The sequence below is a fragment of the Pyricularia grisea genome (genome assembly GCF_004355905.1).
Source record: "Pyricularia grisea strain NI907 chromosome Unknown Pyricularia_grisea_NI907_Scaffold_7, whole genome shotgun sequence".
NCBI classification, from domain to species: domain Eukaryota; kingdom Fungi; phylum Ascomycota; class Sordariomycetes; order Magnaporthales; family Pyriculariaceae; genus Pyricularia; species Pyricularia grisea.
In genome coordinates this window covers 1,147,326-1,170,196 of record NW_022156720.1, presented here as the reverse complement: position 1 = coordinate 1,170,196, position 22,871 = coordinate 1,147,326, and the positions used below count along the sequence as shown (strand labels likewise).

The following is a 22,871-nucleotide window of genomic DNA, read 5'->3' as shown; positions in this document are numbered from 1 at the left end:
GTGGGGGGTTGACCCTGTTGGGTTGCAATATTTTTGCACAGGTGTTATACGTTAATATTAGAAATATTCCGTCTTATTTTCGCTATATAGTTCCTATTATAAAAATCACGAATATCATCCAATATAAAGCCAAATAAACTTTGAAAAAGGGTTATATATTTTAATTGAAAGTATATGCTTTTAACTGGTATATGTTGAAATTGGGAATCGTTTGGTAACTCTTAATAACGTTTCAATAAATATTAATCAGGTTATTTTAATTAGCCTTACTGTGGTTAATAATAAACGTAGTTAATTATTTTTGCTAAATACCAGTGTTTGAACACTTTGTCGCGAAAAAACTATTTATAATATCGACGCAACGGAGATTAATTATATATTATTTTACTTTTTAACGTCCTTCCATTTTAAGTGTTTCCTTTTATTTTCATCACACCGGTTACAAATATATTTTTACTGCTGGGATAATAAATAATCCTATATATAAAGGAGTAGGCCAACGGCCTTCTAACTATTAAATACCCCAATAAAATTATTATTAAAGCTGAAAGGTAAAGGTACAGGACCGTTGCTGTTCGCGCCGGAGGGGTATTTATATAAGGGAGGGTCACGTGTATTCCCCTCGTTTTAACACGTTATATAATACGTATATTTAGCATGAATCTGTTATATAATTTTTTTACGCGCCCGTTTTCGTCGGGACGGATTAATCCTGGTTTGGAACGTCGCGTTTTACAACTTCGCGTCGTTTTCTTTTTACCGCAGTATTATATTAACCGTTTTCGTTTAATTACCTGAATCATTATTTCCGTAATGTTAAACGGGGCCATAATCCGTATTTTTAACCCTTGTTTCGCGTGTTTTCTTTTTTATAAACCTTTTTTATTCCGTTTTTATTTTATTTTTATTTCGATTTTATTTTATTTTTATTTCGATTTTATTTTATTTTTATTTCGATTTTATTTTATTTTTAATCCGTGGATATATTTGGATGCGTTTTAAATTAGTCCAAAAAACGGTTTTTCTATTATCCTGTTTACGGTTTGGTAATAAACAGGTTTTCTTTATTTACCCGTCTGTTATTTATTTTTTTCGCATTTTTTATTTATTATTTTAACCGCGAGTAAAACTTGTATTTTGTTTATTTTTCCCCCGTATTCGTTCTTTTCGGATCATTCTCTTTATTAATGTTTCTTTTTGGTTTCGCATTTTCTTTTATTTTCGCGTAACTTCGCCGTTATCTTTCGTTCTCTATAATTAATCTTTTCGTTCGGCGTTAATCCTTTTTGGTTTAACTTTGTTTTTGCCCGTTTTTTATACGCTTTTCGCCCGTACTTATTATTGTATCCCCGTTTATTTTTATCACGTTATATTTAATACTAAATCAAGTATTACCGTTACCAGAATTTGTTAAAAAAAAGTTTTTAATTGTTTTTTCGATTGGCCGAATAAGTATAATAATCCCAGTATCACCGTAGTAAATTCGCACCGGTATTTCTTTTTTTTATTTTTTCCGTTAATATTTCGTATAAAAACCCCGCTGTATTATAAACCCAATCTTTATGGAAAATAATTTGAACGATTAATTATTTATTACGTTTAAATAACGATTTCCGGTTCATTGTTTATATATTAATATAGCGAATATTATTAGTATTTTTAATTTTATTTTCCGTTTTAACGGAACGGTTAATAATTAATACCGTGAAAATAAAAAATCGGCCTGCGATTATCGAAAATCTTTACACGTTAAAAATCCGTTTTTCCGCCGTAAACTTTATAAATTGTAAAAGGTTATACGTTATAATTAATATATTAACACCGTTATTATATTTTGCGAAAAAAAGCCCTATGATCAAATTGGGCCGTCGTATTTATATAACGGACGAATTTTACATCGTTTATACGGCGTATTTGAAAGATATTATTGTTTACGCAATTTAAAAAACGTAACCGTTTCGGGTAATATTTATAACAATGACAATAACGTGATTCATCAGTACCCGACGCATATTAGTACCCGACGCACTTTTCCTCCACCACACCACTCTTAAATTTACCACGCGTTTTTTCCACAAGATAAAATACCAACTACTACCAATGAATCAAGAATTATTTTGGCGATTGAAGCCATTCGATTAAACCCAAAACTAAGTTGCCGAGCGGTTGCAAAAGCGTACAATGTGCCCGAATCAACACTCCGTCACAGAATAAAAGGTCGCGCTTTTTTAGCCGACCGTCGGCCTGGTGTTCAGAATTTGACGGAAAGCGAAAAGGAGGTGATTGTCCGATATATATTGGACCTGGATTTCCGAAGGTTTCCGCCTCAGATCGCCGATATGGTTGTAATGGCCGATTATATCCTTGCTACGCGGGCCGCGTAACCGGTCGGCAAGCAATGGGCCTATCGCTTCGTTAAACGACGCATAAAATTAAAGACGCGTTTTTTTCGCGCCTATGATTTCCAAAAGGCCTTTTACGAAAATTTTAACGCGTTAAACGCGTGGTTTCGATTGGTGGCCAATATAAAGGCCAAATATGGCATCCAAAATTGCGATATTTACAATTTCGACGAAACCGGTTTTATAATAGGCCAAATATGCGGCTATATAGTTGTAATTGGGTTTAAAAAACGCGGAAAAAGCAAAAAAGTACAGCCTGGCAATCGAAAATGGGCGACTGCAATCTGCTGCATTAGTGGCGACGGCTACGATATGCCCCCATTTTTCATCGTTAAAGGCGTTTACCATTTCGCGAATTAGTATACAAAAGGCGGTTTTCCAGCATTTTGGCGTATAAAAATTAGCCAAAATGGATGGACAAATAACGAAATAGGTTTGGAATAGATTTAGCATTTCGATAATTATATAAAATCGCGGATAAAAGGCGTATATCGGATGCTGGTATTCGATGGGCATGGCAGCCACCAATCGCCGGAATTTGAAAGCTATTGCAAAAATTATAACATTATTCCGCTTTGCCTGCCTGTTCATTTATTTCACCTAATTTAGCCATTTAATGTCGGAATGTTTAATATTTTAAAGCGGGTATACGGTTAAGAAATTAACGATTTTATCCGGGTTTATATTACCAATATTAGCAAAATCGATTTTTTTTTGGCTTTTGCAGCGGCTTATAAAAAGTTTATAATAAAAGAAAATATGGTTGGGGGTTTCCGAGGAGTTGGAATTATCCCTTTTGATCCGGAAATTGTGATTTCCAAACTGGATATCAAATTACGAACGCCTTTACCCAAAGAGTTTATTTTTCCCACCACCGAGTCTTGGGTCTTTCAAACGCTTTATAATCCGATAAAAGCCGTTTTTTAATTAACGTTTGTTAAAATTTAAATTAATCGTTATTAAAGCAGCTTTCCAACGCTTATTTTTAAAGTTGTAAAGCAATTGGCAAAAGGTATGGACGGAATGGCGTACCAAATTACATTTTTATTAGCAGAGGTCCGCAGCTTTCGGAAGGCCAACGAAGCATTTAGCAAACGACGCAGGGCTAAAAAAACACGTGTCCGCGAAGGAGAAGTATTTATTGTATAAGATGTCCAACGTTTGTTGCAATTGAACAATGCGGATGATCCGATACAGGAGGAAGAAGGTGAAAATAGGGTTGGAAATAATGTACGATTGGCGATTAAACGGCGTTGTGGCAATTGCGGCAAAATAGGACATAATGCACGCACCTGTTAGGAGAATGAAGAAATGTTAGATGTATATAGCTCCGATTGTATTGGGGTAATATAAACAATGTTGGCGTTGCAATTGGAGTTCGGAATGGTATAATGGAGGAAAAATGCGTCGGATACTGATATGCGTCGGGTACTGATGAATCACGTTATAATTATTATTTATAATAATATTAATAATAATAAAATCATATAATAGTTTATAGGCGGATTTATTTAAAATATAAACTCTTTCGAGATAAATCTCATTTCATTTTTATATCGTGCTGCGTTAACGTATTAATATTTAGAAACGTAATTAATAATATTATTTCGAAATACTTAATATTTACGCGCGTTATACGCATAAGATTATCGCCGTCCAACGTGAAACTAATACAGTTATTTTTATTTTCGCCGTTATTTAAGAATAAAATTAAATACCGGTTTTTATTCGGTAAATGCAATTTGTTTTACATTCCTCGTACTATTTTACGGAATTATTTAACGTTTTCGTTAAATTAAACTTTCAATAATTATTAAAAATAATTTTGGCCGTATTCTTTTGCTGTTTTAATAATAATAGGCTTAATATTTTCTGCTGTTGCGAATTTTATAGCCATTTTAATAGTCTCCGTGGTAATTATAATTAAACTTCTTATTATATTTGGAAACTTTCCAGTCGGGAAGCGAATTTTTGATAAAACAATTATTTAAATAATTTCAAGTACCTTTTACCCCCGTTTTATTATTTAAACGACCAAAAGTTAAACCTGAATATAAATAAATACCGCCGTCGTTAATAAATACCCGTAATGGAGTTTTTTATAATAATTTGGTTATCTAATGGGTAAATGGGTTTTTTTACCCCGTGGATAAATAAATGGGTAAAATTTCTTTTTTTTACGTTTTATACGTTTTCACGTCGTTATTAATTTTTATTGAGGGATTTTTCCCGGTTTTCGGGTTAAGATAATATATATTCGCCCCAACAAAAATTTAAAACTGTTTTTTTTTAAATATTCAGCTTATAAACTACGTAATTTGCGTTATTTTTATTTTAAATATATATATATCTCTTCGGGGTTTTTTTAATTGTTTATAAACATTTATTAAAATCGTGTTTTCTCCGGGCCGTTATTTATATATATCTCGATTTATTATATTTTAAATTGGTCAATAATTTATATATTTTCAAAATATTTTAAGAACATTCATATAAAATTATTATAATTTATTTATCAAACCAATATTATATAATCGTGGCTTTTTCTTACGGATTTTAACGGATAAAAATGGTTTGTTTTACTCGTTTTCTTTAATTCTTTTTTTGTTTATTATTATTACCGGTTCCGGTTTAATATCGGTGCGCGATTAGGACGGAAATGGGTTAATAATTATATGTTCGATTAACTAAATACAAGAAATTGGATAAATACCCCCCGGTACGTTTAATGTAATTATTCATAATATGAATACCATAATTATTATATATCTTTTATAAATATAATTAAATTTGCGGTACGGGTGGTTAATACGGATATCACGGAAATTAAAATATATTTCGTCGTTTATTTCAAATGTTTTTATTAAATAGCTTAATAAATTCACCCCTGTTTTTTATCGTTATCATATATAAAGTATAATAATTTAAACAATATTTATATTTTGGCGTACATAATTTATAAATTGGCTCGCGCTTTTTTCAACATTTGTAAAAAAGGCGGGTAAAACAAATTACCGAAACGGAATAATATTAACGTTAAATTCCAACAATAATTTACTCGGATTAATATCCGTAATTAAAAAACACATATTATTAAAAATTAATGAATTTACGTGTAAACATCTGGGCCAATATTTTCGGTTAAACTTCACGTAAATTCGCAAATAATATTATATTTTTTCATTCGCCAATTTTATATTACCGTCGGTTTCGGAATCTTATATTATAAAAAAAATGTCGATTCACTGTTATTTATTTATATAATTTCGTCCAAAATCCTTTAACTTAATTTGATTTCGTATTTAAAATAATGTGGTCCGGGACATTCCGGAATCGTTATTATACCGTTTTAAATTTAACCGCGTAATTTCCCGTTATTATTAAATATATTATTTTTAATCATACGTATTATAATAATTTATTAATTATAACAGTTAAATATAGCGTAATTATTTTATCGTATCCGGGTAATTCGTTATAAAATTTATAAAAATCTGGTTTCAGTATTTATTTAATACTGGGAAAAATTATAATAAGTTTTATTAAGAACTCCGAAAAGAATTTGATTTTCTATATTTTATAATTTCATTCTAATAATAATCCCGTATTAAAACGGCGAAAATATTATTCCGGTCCGTATAATTTACAATAAAGAATTCAAAGTTTTTTATAAAACGGCGGTGGTTGAAAATCTTTAATTTGGTAATTATAAATCTTTTCGATATAGAAATATATTCAACGCATTAATTATATAATTTATAACTTACGTGCTTATTTCGGTTTTTGTAAAAAATATTACGCGTCGCTGTTTTTTTCCGCAAAGTCTTTTATTACAAAACGGCCAAATACGGTTATGGAAACGGGATGGTGGGTAATATAACGTTTAAATTTAAACATTGGTTTAATTTAATACTAATATTATAATGGGATGGAAAACAGGTAGTATAATAATTGATTTTAATATATAATATATGTTTTCTTTTGTTAAATACGCTGGGAATTATCGTTAATTATCCGGAATAAAAACGGAAATAATAATAAACTTTCACAAATATTTCCGACCACCGTATTTATTTTTTCAACGTTTTTTATAATTTGGGAAAATATTCCAATATTTTACAATTTGTTGAAATTAACAAAACAATTAACGAATATATTATAATTTTACGTTTTAAATTTTAAAATAAATTGTTATCGGTAAAGGCGTTTAATTGTAAATTATATCATTATTTTACACCGGGGATAATTTTACCGCGTAGAAAATTATTAACTTCTATAATTAATTCACGATTCTTTTAAGAAAATAACCGTTTGAAATTAAATTAAATTAATCCGTTTCGATTTTAATTTCCGTTGTATTATTTTATTAGGCAAAAACTGGAATTTGGAAAAAAAACCTGCTTTAATTTCTCGAACACGTTATTAATTTTTAAAATCCAACGATCCGGCGTTTTTTTAAATAAATAATAATAATAGCGTAGTTAAATCGAAATAATTTCGGATAAAGTTTTTGCAAAAATTGGCGAAATTAAAAAAACTTTTGAAAATCTTTTAACTAAATAAACGTTTTTAATTTCCGTATCGTTTGAATTTTTTCCGAACTTGTTTAAATTTTTATTTTATTTCTAAAATAAAATCCAGATATTTTATTTTTTCTACCGCGAACGCTTTTCTTTCCAAATGTAAATTTAATCCGGCGTTATTTTATTAGTGAATGATTTGGCGGTTTTTCCGCCAACATATAATGTTGGAATTTGTTAATTAAATTAATATACTATTTAAATATATCGTCGTAGAATTATTCAAAAGATTCTTTAATATTTTGTTAACGTAACGTTAAAAAATAGCAAATACCCCGGTTAAGCAGAAAAAATAAATTAACCAAATGAAGAATGTAAATCGTATTTAAAATACTGTCAAATATTTATTATTTTCGGTTATTTATAGTTTATAGAAAACGGCACGTACGTTTATTTTCGGAAATTATTCCGTTTTTATTAACAAACGGATTATGTTTTTAATTAACGGTAATAAATAGCAGTTTTATATTATAACGTTATTAAAAATCCGGTTAACCAACGTACTAACGCCATTTTCCTAACATTTTGCGGATTATTAATATTAATGTCATCGCCGAGAAAAAAACTTGCTCGGATTTATTTTTCATCTATTATATTAATAAATTATTTTTATAATTTTAATAATCAATTTTTAAATATATAAAACAAACATTTTTAAAATAATACCGGGGCGCGTTTTTAATCGTTTTTCCGTAATTAAATATAATAATTAAGTTATTTTTGTATTAAGGGAATTTGGTTATTTTAATTTAATAAAGTAAATACTTAAAATTTGCCAGTATTTTAAATAATTTAACGGGTCCGAAATTATTTAGGGTAATGGCGTTCATTCTTAAGATTTGGGTTATTTCGCGTAAAAAATCGCCGCAAATTCCATTTATTCGATAATTTTCCGTCTTATTTTTTATAAACCATTAAAAATATGTTTTTAATAATTACGGTGAGTTTATTTTAAATCCGTCACGTGAATAATTCGCGGACCAATATTTTTATAATACCCCAACGCGGAATTTACTATAACCGCTTTTAAAAAGTTTATATATTATCCAAAACATCCAATATTATATTTCGAATTATATCCGGTTGAATATAAGATAATATCGGCGTTATTTACCCGTTTACGTTTATTTTTTATTTTGCATTTTTTTACTATTATTAGAAATGTGTAATTTAACGCGGTATTTAACGAACGCGGGGTGGGTAGCGGAAATTTATTAAAACGTAATTAAACCGAGCATTTTTCGTTGATTACCGCGTAATATTCGTAATATGAATTTATTTATATATTAATTAATTATTAATTATTTAAAAAAACCAGAAATAAATAAAAACGAATTATTTATAATTTAATGAATTTTTTTCGCCGTTACAAATTATTATTTTTACCCTTTTTACGGTTTTGATATTTTTTATCCTATCCGGCGTAAACTCTTTATTAAATTTTGTGTCAAAGAATTATTCGTTTGTTATGAAAGATTTTACATAATATTTTAGTAACCGTTATGGTCGGGCGGAATATTACCGCAAATTTCTAATTTATAATTTAATAAATGGCGTTTCTGTAATAAAACCACGCCTTTCATTTGCGCCGCCGTCAATATTTTTCCTACACAATTTAAAAAACGTGTTATTTCATTTCGCCTTTTATTATTATTAAAACCGGAAAACGTCCGTACCGGCGTTTATTTTTAATTAGATTATATTTATTTATTTTTAAAACGTTTACGCCCGTTATTGGGGTATTTTTATCGTTTACGGGCTTTAAAACCGTGGTTATTCAAACGCGGTATTCTACCGTTTTTTTATATCGAGGGCTTTTAAACTTTGGACTATTTAACGGTAAATTACCACCGCGTCAAAATATAAACCGTTTATAATTATCCATTTTACACACGCTCGTTTAATTTTGGCCAAAATTTTAAAACGTAAAAAGTTTATCCGTATTTTATCCGATTGAAAAAATTCACCCACCGTTATTAAAAATCGTTCGAAAATTATAATAAATTAAACGAAAAATTAACCCGATTTTATTATCAACGATTCGACTTTGGTAAAAATTTGGACACGTTTATAAAATTTATCGTAAACACGCTTTAAATCTTTAAAAAAAATTGACGAAATTATAAATGTAAATTTTCCCGCTAATTTTATAATATAAATAAACGGTATTTTGGACGGCGGATTTTTAATTTCTCCAAAAATATTTGTATTAATTTCAATAATTATAAATGAAATTCGTATTTTACCGAAATTTATATTTTATAACGTAATGTTTAACTGTAAATTATATTGGTAAATTATCGTACGATAAAAACTTTCGAAAAAACTTGTCTCGAAACGGTAACGCGGTTGAAAAAACTTTAACCGCGGTTAATATTATTGGAGCGTTTAATTAAAAAAAAATTGGATTCTTTTATAATTTGTTAATTATTCGCCATATGTTTTGGAGGGGAGTCACGTTATTAGACTAATGTTTTTAATTATTCAAGGTAATTCTATAAATAGTTTATAAAAGTATTTGTTAATAAATATGAAAAAATAGGTTAACGGTTTATAATTATTAAATACCCAAATAAAATTATTATTAAAACTAAAAGGCAATGATACAGGATCGTTATTATTCGCGCCGGAAAGGTGTTTATATAAGGGAGGGTTACGTATGTTTCCGTCGTTTTAACACGTTATATAATACGTGCATTCAGCACGAATCCGTTACATTATATTATATTTTACAACCAAATATTGGCTGCCCAATATTATATAACTAATATTAATTTATAGTTATTATATTTATATATTTAAAAGTCCGAATATTTAGAGTTTTTACCGAAGTAAATTATTTGTTATTATAATTAACATACTTAAATTCGTATTATTATAAGACCGGTAGTAAAAAAAACATTATTAGGAAGTATTCTTAATTATTAAAAACTTATTCTAATAGTGTTTCTACCATTACTCTTTTCCAAACGTTTATTTTAAATTCTTTTTATAATTAGGTCAAGAGTAAAGTAATATAAGAGTTAAGACTAATACTTTTTAATAATAATTTAAATACAGTATAATATTATTACTTCTGAATAAAAAGGACGATTTTCTGGTGTTTGTAATTTAAAACTTTATTATTTATTTTATTTTAATATGCGCTTTTCATTTAAATTATAAAGCTTGAAATAAATTATTTGTTTTAAGAATAATAAGTTGTGATTATTATCTTATAGCGGTAATACCTTCTGTGTCGACGACGATTTAATAGCGTGAAACTCGCATATTTCACTATTTATTTATAATTTATATTTTCGGAATTATATAGGAGTTTAAGAAGTGTAAACTTTGAATTTTTCACATTGGTATAAGTTTAAATATTATTTTTACAAACAAAATATAAATGATTAAAATATTTGAATAAATTCTGTTTACAAGTTTTTAAAACGTAGCCGGTCCGCTAATAAGGCCGACGATTAACAAATTATATTAAAGATTTATACATTGGGTTAAAAAGGTTATATAACTTTAATATCGTGGGCTTATATATACACGGTGAAAGGTTTAACAAATATTAAGTGTTATAGCGAATCGAATTTTAAAAACTCGAACCAGTGTTTTTTTTTTACTATCAATAGGGAATAAGCATTGGTTTTGATAAAAGTGTTTTAAGTGTATAATTAATTAACGTAGAATTAAAACCTTTTTGGCGAGTAAAATAAGGGCAGTTTACGGCATTAATCCCGGTCCGATAAAACATTTAATTATATAAATTATTAGTTTTTTTTCTATTTTTTATATAAAGAGCTATCTTCCAACGTGTTAAATCTTGTTTATCATAATATTATTCCCAGATCCCGTTATACTTAGGGAATAGCTTAATAATTTCTTTTTACCATATTATATTATTAATTTTATTTATCAAAATATGATAAAGGGCTTAAATAATTCATTTTAATTAAATATTTAAATTATATATTATTTATTAGGGATATTATTATTTACCGGTACGTATAACTGCTTATGCTTATATTTTATTTTATTTCTAATAATAATATTTTATAAATAATATTATAATGGGTTTTGATTTTTGTTAAAACTGGCCTTCGTTCCTTGTTTCAAGTTTTAAACTTTGGGAATTAGAAATACTTATACCATACTTTTCAAATAATTTAATCGAGATATTTATCCCGCCAGTCTAAAACTTTATATAACGAACCGAGTTAGATTAACTATTTAACGCTACGGAAATTCTTAATATTTTATCGGTTCATAGTCCGAGACTTTACATTGGTTATTATTTTGACCATTATCAAAAACATTTGGAGGTTTGCAATTTATTATAACGTCTTGGTGTGCGACGTTAAATTAATACACGGAGCTTATCGGAGCAGGAGTGAATATATATATTATACTAATATTCCGATAATACGCGGTTACTAATAATAATTTCCGGAAGGTAAAATAATCACGAATTATAATTGGAAAATAAATTGTGTTTTACCAAATAACCAATTAATAATTGTTATTAGTAGTATATTTATTATTATAGTACTAGTTTTTTGGAAAATGGTAGTGTGATATTTTTAACAAGTTAATACCACCGAATTAATATAATAATATAACTTGTCCCTAAAATTATAATATTAACAGGATAAAATATGAATATTATGAGAAGTGTTTACTGTAATATATTATATGTAAACCGATTACCAATAAATAAAAGTATATTTGGTTTTATTCCAATATAATATGAAATACAAATTATATAATTTAATTTAATTTATTAGCCATTAAAAGTAATGAATATTAGTTAATTGCCCTTGTAGCTAGGAAAACCTTACATAACATAGGTTTTCAACACAATTTTCGTCCCGTAAGAGTTTTTATTTGTATTTGTTTAATTTATTATTTGATAATATTGTTGTTTGAAAAAACATTAAATCAGTGTAAAATGATTAATCTTCCGAAGTGTTTAGGTAATGTTTAATGAGTTGGAACGCTATTTTTGTAATATTGTGCAATAATATATTTAATGTAATTTTTTTGCAAATTGCCAAGCAAATACCTCCAACGTTATTATCGGGATAAGTTTGGTAATTACAAGTCTCGTTTTTGAATATTTGAAGTTTATACCGGCTTTAATAAGTTTACTTATTTCCCCGACGTTTTATTTATTATTTTGTTTAATTTGCGATTATTATCACTACTCCCGGTATTTTAGCCTGTTTTATTAGCACGCTATAACCTAAACTTCCCCATTTATTTATTAGTCAATGTAGTTTTGGTTTAACTTCCGCTATCTGCTATAAAAGTTTAAATTTGAAAAACTTGTGAAGAATTTCGTCAGCCTTGCAATATATAAAAGTTGAAACAATATTAATATTTTAATAATATTTAGTTATTAACATCCGGGAATTAGCGTAAGCTTCCCTTTATTTAAATAAGATAGAATAATTGATTTGGAAGCAGTGTACTTTTAATCTTCTAATATTAAACGTTAAAGATAATATTATTTTCGCATTATTACAAGATAAAAACGGAGGGCTTTTAACACCAAATTTAAAATGCGACTTTTTGAGAATAATAAGCCTATACCAATAGTGGTGGCCATGGTGATTTGTTATTAAACTTGCCTTTTCCGGAAAATTTAAATAGTCGTAGAAAGATTATAAAGTGAGTAGCGAAGGTATTTGTTTTATTAGGAACAACTCAAATTATAAAATATTACAAGTTTTAAAATAATTGTTTAATTATAAAATCATTTTATTATAAGGCGGTTATTAAAGTCGACGATTTTAAGGTAGTTTTATTTGTTCTTGGTGGGCTAGTACGCCTTTTTTCAAATGGTTAATTATACATTGCTTTTTAATTTACATAATTATGTTTTAAATCTTATTTATTTACATAATATTAACGCGTATTAAGCCACATTATTCCTGGTCATATATTATAAAATATCGTAAAATATTATTTATTTATATTAAATCTGTTATAAGTATAAGAATAGTAGTAACTTATGCGTGGTATTTTATTAATTATATGCATTATTTCGCATGTTATCAGCCCATTCTTATTTGTATATAACCCATTATATATAACGCCGAAATGGGGTGGTTGGAATTCCGTTAATTTGTTAAATGCAGAAATTGCGATTTAAAGGTTAGTAAATGGGGTTGGCCACCCTGTACCGGGTTTAATACCCACCCTGCATTTGCGAATTAATTATTTTGTACCGGAGTGAAAAATATCACCAAATTACCGTTTACGTGCGAACCGAAAAATAATTTGTTAACAAATAAGGGTGTTTTTATACAAATTTATATAAATTAATTTTTCGGAAATTTATATGCGGCACCGGAATTTTTTTTTGGAATGCCGACCCCTATTTCGATGTCGGAAAATATATAAAAAAATAAAGCAAAATCCTTCCAACCAATATAAATACCAATTTTAATTTTAAATGTAATTAAACCCCTGTTTTACAGGGCTTTTCCCACTATTATTACAGCGTTTTCAACACTAGTTATTAACCAAGCCGCACCTAGGGTTTACCCCTAAACCCCTGTTAGCACAGTTATTGTTAACATATTTATATATTTTAACTTATATATATAAGTTTAATGTCACGTTTTTATTTATATATATACACTAATAAATTATCACCTAATTATTATCTTTAATGTTATTTGAAAGGTGATCTGGCTGAAAATATTTCAGCCGGATTTATAATTTTTAAATATACTTTTTTGGTTTTAACTTAAGCCAAATATAAGTTTGTTAGCCCGTTTTTCATTTCTTTCTTTAAAAAACTTAAATTATTATTACATTCGACGGGAATTTGACAACTAGTTAATAAATAATTATAAACAGTTTATATTATTAGGCATAGAATTTTTAACTTAACTAATGTAGCTTTTATATTATTTTAATTGTAAGTTAAACGCTGGAAATTCGTAAAAGTTAAATGAGATTTTCAATTTGAAATGCATTCTTTTTTAAATAATAAACGCTTTTAATTCCATTACCGTTTGTATAACTTAATACTGTAAATACCAATCATAATATATACCGGGGCTTAAATATAAACAATATATTTATTTTAGGACAAATTATACCAGATTTTCTTTTACCCCGGAAAATATAATAATTTAAATCGTCGAAAGTATAAACCCTTCCAACATTCGGAAAGAAAGCGTTGTTATTAAATTATGTTAAATATAATTAAACGAATTAAAGCCTTTGGAACTTATTAATAAATGTTCGTCAATTCGTCGTCGTGTTTAAACTTTTTAATAATATTTAATTTTATAAAAATGCTTTTATTAAAGCCGTGTTCGGTAGAAACTGGGTTTATTCTCCCTTATCAAACCGCCGCCTGGCATATTTCATTAATTTTGGCTGTATTTCATTGCTTTGTATTACTTCTACCAATTGCTTGATATTACTTACACCACTTCCCTTAATTAAATAGTGATTAAATCTCTAATAATCTTACGAACAACGTGTATAAAAAAACAAAATTATAATATAAAGGTGGTTTTATTTGAAATTTGAAGTTAGAGTAGGAAGATAATAAAGGCACGAAGTTTCGAACGCGTGCGCGCGACTAAATGATTAGCGAGGTTTGCGTTTTACTTGTACGTAGGGCCAATTACGGATTAGCAGTTAATTAATTTTGCTTGCGGATTGGTAATAATTATCATTCGAACGCTTTTACTGTTAATAATATGATATTTCTTAAACGTCCAATAATTCAGCGGAATAAAATATTATTAAACGCTATTTATAAACGGTTTGCTTTCTTAGTAAAGCAGTTTTTTAAACCCAATATGAAAAATTCCGCTTTTATTTTAATATTTACACCTTAGTCCTATTAAACCAGCACCAGATTTATAAACCGTTTATTTTGAAATTTATAATATTATTTTAATCTTTCGACTATACTATTAAAACAAACCATTACCTTGAATGAAAATAAATAACGGTGTTATTAATTAAAAATAAAGTTGCGATTATTTACGCAAAAGTTGGCGAATTTAAAATTGTTTTTTAATTATTTTAATATTATTTTGTTTTCTAATCATTAATATTTTGCTATACTCTCCACTAAAGTTAAAAATGGTGTTTTTTAAATAATATAATTATAAAATTTGATTTTTATTACCCCAATTAAATTTGGGCTGGTAATTATAAGGGTTATTTATCATTTAATTAAAACTCATTTTAATAATTGGGATTAGGCTCTATTAAATTAATTAAAGTAATATTTTAATAGACGAAAATAAAACTGCCCAGAATATTATTTAACTCCAAATAATATAACGTGGAATTATAAAACTTTTGAAGAAAACCAGGTTTCCGGTATTTTATCACGTTAATACCGGCCGGCCGACCGAATATTACTATTAAGGACCAAAATGCAACGTTTATAATATATATTACTGGATTAAATTATACATGCCGTTAATAATTTATATCTATAATAAAAAGAATTGCCTATAAAACTATTATTAAATGCAATAATCTGAAAAATAACATTGCCCAACGTTTTTATTCCCGTTGGATTAAAATTCACTTTAAATTACAAAGTTTATTTACCAGGCCCGTGATAGGTAAACGTTGTAGGTTTTAAATTAAAATCGGAAATATTAAAACGTGGGACTTAATAAAATATCACGGTACAAATTTATTAGAGTAAAGAAAGTTAAGTGTTTAATATTAAGCCGTAACGGACAAGTAAAAGTTATAATTATAATTAGAATATAATATTAACGGCCCACGATTTTAAATCCAGCTAATGAAATTCCTGTACGTTAATAGAGAAATAATAACATTATAACTAAATTTTTACCGCCGTTTTATATTGTTATATAATATCAAACCATATATTAAACTAATAATAATTTGACGAGATAAATTATATCCGTTTAATTAATTATTATTTTTTAAATGTGGGTTTCAAAGTTGATTAAATTTATCATTTAAGCTAACTTTTATAGCCGCAAACGGTTAAAATAAAGCAGCAAAGTTTTGCGTTTAGGGATGAGCCCTGAGATTAGGAAAGAAAATTTAATAGTTTAAAAACTTTCGAAAACAAGGCAAAACACATAATAAAACAGCTATTGACTACAAGCTAAATATCCTATAAATTTAATAACAGGAGTCATAAAATTCCAAAGCTTATTTACCTATATACTCACAATATATATAATAGTATTTACAAAATTAAATATATATTTACAGTTGTTTTCTTAACCATAAATACTTGTTATTCCAAAAGTTTCATTGCTAGGTCTACTTCATCCTTGTTACCACAGATAACGCCTCCCCTTTCATCGCAATCGGATATTATTACATCCAAAACTTCAACACCGGAGCTCGAGTCCACGGCTTTCCCTCCAGCACATTCGACAACAAGCGCAATGGGGGATAACTCATACAGCCGTCGAAGCTTGGCTGCGCTCTGCGGGGTTGTGGGCGATATATATACGCCATGGCCTTTGACCAGAGCATGCACGACATCCGGAACCAGCCCACCGCTGTACCGCAGGGTGTACTTCTGGCCGATAAAGTGTGACACCAGTGCGTTGTATTTGTCACATTCGGCCGCAGCCCTGAGGTTGGCCGGGGCAAAGTAACGAGTCTTGAAAGGCGGCGGCGCAAAGCGAATACTTGGCCGCACCATGGTAAGGAATTCGCCATCGATACCAAGCTCGAAGCAAGTAGGCTCCCCGATGCCAGGCACTCTAAGTGCGACGATGGCCGTTGTGCGCGGACCAAAAACGCCCAGTATCGAAGCGACCATGGAATGACGGGGATTCTGACCCAGAGCAGTAGCTCCATCCCAAACGCCCACGATGGCCCCGACGGTCCAATTTGGGGCGATGATGGAGCTGCCATCGAGCGGGTCGTATGCCACTGTGTACCGCTCGCTCGGGCTGGGGGCATCACTGGCTGTAACTCCCTCGTTGGGACGCAGGGTCTCCTCGATGGGAGTCTCCTCGCTGCTTGCCGTCACGATGGAAGGACAGCTCTTGCATGCAGCACGGATCACATCATCAGCAGCGATGTCGACGTTCAGCTGCTGATCGCCAAAAGCGTTGGCCGTGCCCACGTGCGCCACTGTATGAGCACGCCTGAGCAAGGCTGAGACATCACCAATTGCGTGCACGAGGGCAGGGAGTACGGAGCCAGTGAGCTCTGAGCGGGTGCTAGAGGGTACCAGGGATCCAAGATAGGATCGAAGGGCAGCAGAATCCAGAGGGGTTCCGGCAGAGACCGCCATGTTGCTGCTGGTACCCAGGAATGTACGATGTCGAATATTTGAGGGTTTTATCCAATATTTAGCTTGAGCCCAGGTACATAATAAGTACCTATACAAATAGAGCATATACAGCTCCTACGAAGAAAGACGCATAGACCGCTTGGGGAAGCCTTACGTGCAAAAAAAAAAAAAAAAAAAAAAAAAAAAAAAAAGTGACGTACAGGGAGGGGTGAGAAATAAGAAATAAGAAACCAACCAATTGAAAGAAAGTAGTTGCGGGGCCACAATCCGGACCTGGTCCGACTCTATGGGCCCATCAAAGTGGCCTGGGGTTGTGGGGAAGAAACCAAGGAACTACGGCGATTCCAGGGCAACATATCCAACTGATAAGCTCACCATAGGATAGGTACATATTAGCTCTCGGCACAGCATATACACCACGCACGCAGGTGGGCACATGCAAATACACACACTCCTCCATCAAAGCACTTTGTGACAGCGTCGGTGCCGCCTTTGCCAGTCTTGGAAACGACCGGATGGATGCGGCTGTCGGGTCCAGCTTCCCCTCTCATTGGCCAATGTTTTGCCAAGTGCGGGGATGCTGGTTCGACAAGGGGTAGAAAGGAGGGTTCAAATAGAAAGAAGGGTTCTAACCCGTGCAATTGCGTGATCAGTCTATGGCTTCGCGCAATGCCGTCTTTGGTAGCCTCTTTACGCGAGATGAGGAGCTGTCTTCGGCGCCTAGCCTCTATCTTGGACATGGTGCCGGCAAAGGCTGGTTGGGGTGACTGCTTGGGCGGGTGGGATTGAGGTGGAGGAAACCAATCCTGTCTGTCCTGGGCAGTGTAGAGGCACAAGGCAAATGTGTATGTGTGTGTGTGTGTGTGTATGTAAGAGAAAGAGAGAGGCTCTGAGACCGTTTATCTGGTCTCGTTTCACTATCATTCCCACCATTTGCAATTTCCTCCCAGTCCACGAGATCCGAGTACAGAAGTCAGACATGTTCAGGCTCTACGAAGTGGACCACGATGCAGACACGTTGCTTATTGTCCGCCCCTTGTCAGAGGTGACCAAGAACTCTGAATTGGTAGTCAACGGACATGGGGATAGCAGGCTGGTCAATGGTGTCTCCGAGCCGCATATCAACAACGGCCAACACTTCAGCACAGAGCTCCGGATCAAGGTCTCTTCCAAGCATCTGATTCTTGCCTCCCGCCATCTTTCCAACAAACTTCGACACACTCCAGCCGTCCAGTCGGATGGAAGAATACACATTCATCTGGATGATGTCGACCCGGTTGCAGCGACCGTGGTGATGAACATCATCCATTGCCGAGGCCAGAAGGTCCCACGCACCGTCGCTCTCCAGACCCTCGCCGATATCGCCGTTTTCGTGGACCGATACCGATGCTTCGATGCCGTCGAGGCCCATGGTGACAGGTGGATCAGGGGCTTAGAACATAACCTAGTAGAGGCGCCAGTGGGTAAGGCGCTGATGCAGTGGATTTATATTTCCTACGTCTTTCGGCAACCCTCACTGTTCAGGCGCGTTACTGGAATCGCCGTGGCGCAAAACACTGAAATTGTTGGAACCTATGGCTTGCCAATTCGCCAGAAGATCATTGGTAAGCACAAAATGTTGTTCACATGGCACACCCGAGGCTTAGAGAGGGCTGGTATGCTAATTTCCGAGCAGAAGGTATCCATAAACAGAGACAGCAACTACTGATACAGGCAGTAGGCGCTGTAAATGATGCGCTGGGTTGTAGCGCGGCGGTTTCTGTTTGCTCTCTTGGCTGCGACAACTTTCTCCGCAGCGCCCTCCAAGCCTCTCTCGACCGTTCTGGTATACCGTGGCCCCTCAACGCTGCCATTGACGGTGTCGGGGTTGGGGCCCTAATCGAGGCCTCTCAGGAGGTTGAGAAAATGCACCAAAACTGGCACTCCAACATCGGTCCTGTCTTCGCTAAGCCACTGTATTCAAGCAAACCGAGCAAGCCAGGAACGCATAGTACCGACTCAGAGCATCACAAAGCCACCCTTGTTCGGCAGCCGCAATGTATCGAGAGGTTGAGGCTGACGGAGCATTTGAGGAAAATCGAACGGGAAGCCGGAGGGCTGGAGCTGGAGAGTAGCCTCGGGTACACCTTGTACTGATGTATACATATATATATATATAGAGAGAGAGAGAGAGAGAGAGAGAGAGAGAGAAAGATGTTCATCTGAAATTTCTGGAGAAAGTATTCAATTACGGGAACAAGTCAAAAACAGGTAAAATTCGAGGGAAAGGTAAAGCGCGATATGTAGGGGGAAAACGATATATGGCGACGGTTCCAATGGGCGTCAATTGGGTATTTCGTTATATTATTCGTATTAAACTATACAAGTATGTACGGTATGAAGGTTCGAGCCAGGATATCATCTTAACCGGCTCATATTTAAGATCCTTAGCCGAGCAGGTCAGCACTTGGTGGGATCACCAAGTCCAAGATCGACTGCAGCCAGCAGCGTCTCCATGAAGCCTGCTCCGATCTCCCTCAGGTTATCATTGTGCTGGCTTTGTGATGGGTAAAAGGGGCAGTCCGGCACTGCATTGTTTCCAAATCCAAACTCAACAGTGTAGCCATGCACAAGATTTTGGGAAGGGTCGGTAAAATGCCTCGAGTAGGAATAATCGTCGCTCGCCCCAGAAGTAGGGTAAAGACCGACTGCCTGGGAAACCGTGTATTTGCGACCATTTGCAGTTGACATGGCGTCGCCCATTCGCTTGGCGGCACCTTGGTTCACAGAATCCTCTGCTGTGGGCGAATACTCGCCGTAACCCCGGCCGCGGCCGGGTACGTCGTTGACGATGCCACGGACTGCGTTGTAGCTTGAATTGTGGAAGTTCATGTAGTCGTATTTATCCTGGTTGGTGTCGCTCCCCCAGCTGTACAGCACATCGCCCGTGTACGAGTGGAGGTCGACAAACCACCGGACCTTTTTGTAAGTATCCAGGACCCACTTGATGTTTTGTGTCTCTGGTTCCGAAAAGGCGCTGGTGCCTTGATAAGGGCAAGTGAGAAAAATAGTTAGCAACCACTGCTTAAATGTGACGGTGCATCATCGATCGACAAGATGACGTCGAAATCAACGCAGATCCATAATAAATAGGTGCTTACCATGGAAAACCTCAGAGCTCGGGTCAGTGCTGGCCACACTGCTTGCAACACTCGGGGCAAATTCTTTGGGGAAGTCCCACAGGAAGTCAAAGTTCCTGTTCAGGTCAACACCAATCGTCGAGTCGTCTCCAGCTTTGGCCGAGCGAGGATTGCGGTTCTTCCTCCAGCAGCTGTTTGAACTCTGATCATAGGCGACGCCGTCCGGGTTGGACAAGGGTACAAAAATAAGGCCGGCCGACAAGGCCTTCTTGACATCGGCATTGGTGTAGCTCTTGCGCCCGTAAGTGATGCCAGTGTTTTTTTCGTTGGCGTAGAGGAGATCGGCGACAAAGAACAGCACGCCATCTGCAGAACCTCGTTCACGAGCGTGGATCGCACCGTTGAGGTACACCCTGTAGGCATCGTTGCAAGTGCCATTGCCGCCGACCTTGCCGCCAAAGACTGAACGCCCCTCATATGTCTTCTGCGGAGCTTGAAACGTCTGGAAGTTGTAATGGCTTGCAAGCGCTCTGAATCCGCTATCGATCTCCTTGACGCTGAGAACAGACGTCACGGCCGTGTTCTGAGTACCAACTCCCCGCGGCAATTCCTTGCCGTCGTTAAACCGATCCCCAGTACCGACCGGAATTCCAGTATTGCCCGTAATCTGGCGGCGGCCGAGGCGGCTGCTAGAACCTGCGATCCTCTCCTCGGGCAAGACACATGCCCATGTGAGGGAGACAAGGGCAGATATGGTAAGCAGCTTCATGATTGATGAATAGGGATGGATAAAGCCGGAGGTTGGCTCGTTGATGCTTCGCTTGAATATTTGGTGACTGAACGTGGATTCAAGTGATACATAAGCAACCCAGCTTGTAAGCTGCGATGGGAGATGGGCAAGGAGATGGGGAAAAGAACAGAAGAAAAAGAAACACTTGACTGCAGCCAAACACCAGAAGTCTGTGCTACACGAAACAGCATGTCAGCCATTGCCGGAAAGCCAAGGCCATTGGGCTGGTTTTGTAACCAGACGACAATGGCAAAGAGCCTGCCGTTTTGTGGGGGGTGTGACGGTACATGGCAAGCCTGGCTATCGCAATCAATCATCAATAGGCACCAGAGGAATAGAATGGTTTAACTGATCGTAAGCGGCACGGAGTGAGTGGATGCCTGCGTCAAGGTACCTACCCAATTGGGAATGCTTACGCCTACTTTGTCAATTTGGCACGGCTCCTGTCATGCATGACCCTTGCAACTTTAGTAAGTCTTGAGCGGAGCCCCATGTAATATTTAAACCCCCGAGTAGGCGACCGTACAAATGATTGGGTGACATAAAGCAATTGTGCCTCCTTTCCTACCTCCTCTAAAAAGCTGCGCCCCTCTCTCGACGACCCGATTGCGCCTACAAACAGTAATTTACCTCGTTCGCCTCAAGTAATTCATTCGTCTGGCAATCATTATAACCTAGGTACCTACCTGCCTACCTACCTACCTACCTACCTACCTAGGTACTTGATCCGAGACCCGCATAGTGTACATACTTGCGTACTACCTTACCTATGTATTTATCCATGTATCGCACCTCACCGGTGGCAACAAACAATGTTCAATCCGGCGATAATCGCTTGACTCAAAAAAGACCCGTTCTAATCACTCGGGCTTTCAACACAAAACGGGAAGGTCTATACTATTCGTCGAGGCATTAATTTACCAGAATACTACCACCTGATGGTACTATCTGTAGCGATCAACATCTGCCCCCCCCCCCCCCCCCCCCCCCCCCCCNNNNCCCCCCCCCGCCCGCATTGGATGCTTGTTTATTGGGATTGCACCCGATCGGACATCGTATCGCCAAGTAAGGGTGATGCGACGCGGGAGAAGCTTGGCCCCAATTATCCCGACTCCGTCCCAACGTTGGAGCTGTGTTGCAGAGCGTTGTCATTATAGCACGCGGCCATGACTACCGACCTTGGCATAGACGAACTGTCACTAATGCACCTTATTTTGAGTACATTGGCCAAGTCTGTCACAAATCTCATGCAACGCTTTGATTGTCGTGATCCCATGCACTACGGCAAAGCCGAAATTGCAGAGTTCCCCAAACATCGTCCCATGAATTTACGTTACATCATGCACCAGAATGCTTTGCACCTGCCTCCCTAGTATGAGCGATGAGGCAAAAACGGGTTGCGCGAGAGACAGCCTCGAGAGATAACAAGGAGAATAAGTCGCGAATGGAAACCCTCTAAAGTGTGCTGCAATCCGGGCGGAAAGCAACATCGGTCGCGAATGAAGAGTCATTGACGCCCGCGTCTACAGGCCACACGACCGGCCCGACCCAACCTCGACAGGGCAATAATTTCAAGTACGACCAAGGCGGTGTAACGGTTGAGATATATGACTACACCGCCATAGCTCGTCATCAGACACCTCCGCTGCCTAGTCCTACACCATTGGTACGACATCTCTTCAGGAACCTAGCCTGTTAGTCGAGATC

At 34.6% G+C, this 22,871-nt stretch overlaps 3 protein-coding genes across 3 annotated transcripts; 1 reads left to right on the top strand and 2 right to left on the bottom strand.

Moving 5' to 3' along the window:
* Nucleotides 1-16,238: 16,238 nt before the first annotated feature.
* PgNI_09373 (uncharacterized protein) lies at nt 16,239-17,255 on the bottom strand (the record flags this gene model as incomplete). The annotated part of the gene is made up of 1 exon (XM_031129357.1): nt 16,239-17,255. One exon carries the CDS (start codon nt 17,253-17,255, stop codon nt 16,239-16,241), a length of 1,017 nt encoding a protein of 338 aa, XP_030977417.1.
* Nucleotides 17,256-18,001: 746 nt separating this feature from the next.
* PgNI_09372 (uncharacterized protein) lies at nt 18,002-19,449 on the top strand. Its single transcript, XM_031129356.1, has 2 exons — nt 18,002-18,859; nt 18,931-19,449. Exons 1-2 carry the CDS (start codon nt 18,097-18,099, stop codon nt 19,389-19,391), a joined length of 1,224 nt encoding a protein of 407 aa, XP_030977416.1. The 5' UTR covers nt 18,002-18,096; the 3' UTR covers nt 19,392-19,449.
* On the bottom strand, nt 19,395-21,483 carry PgNI_09371 (uncharacterized protein). Its single transcript, XM_031129355.1, has 2 exons — nt 20,396-21,483; nt 19,395-20,278 (listed from the first exon to the last, which is right to left on the bottom strand). Exons 1-2 carry the CDS (start codon nt 21,141-21,143, stop codon nt 19,695-19,697), a joined length of 1,332 nt encoding a protein of 443 aa, XP_030977419.1. The 5' UTR covers nt 21,144-21,483; the 3' UTR covers nt 19,395-19,694.
* Between the last annotated feature and the right edge of the window lie 1,388 nt (nt 21,484-22,871).

Bases quoted from the DNA above. Each gene is read 5' to 3' on its own strand.
- PgNI_09372 (XM_031129356.1), top strand. From the start codon at position 18,097: ATGTGTATGTGTGTGTGTGTGTGTGTATGTAAGAGAAAGAGAGAGGCT. The intron at 18,860-18,930 runs GTAAGCACAAAA...ATTTCCGAGCAG, and splicing joins AATTCGCCAGAAGATCATTG to AAGGTATCCATAAACAGAGA.
- PgNI_09371 (XM_031129355.1), bottom strand. From the start codon at position 21,143: ATGAAGCTGCTTACCATATCTGCCCTTGTCTCCCTCACATGGGCATGT. The intron at 20,279-20,395 runs GTAAGCACCTAT...GCCCTTATCAAG, and splicing joins GAGCTCTGAGGTTTTCCATG to GCACCAGCGCCTTTTCGGAA.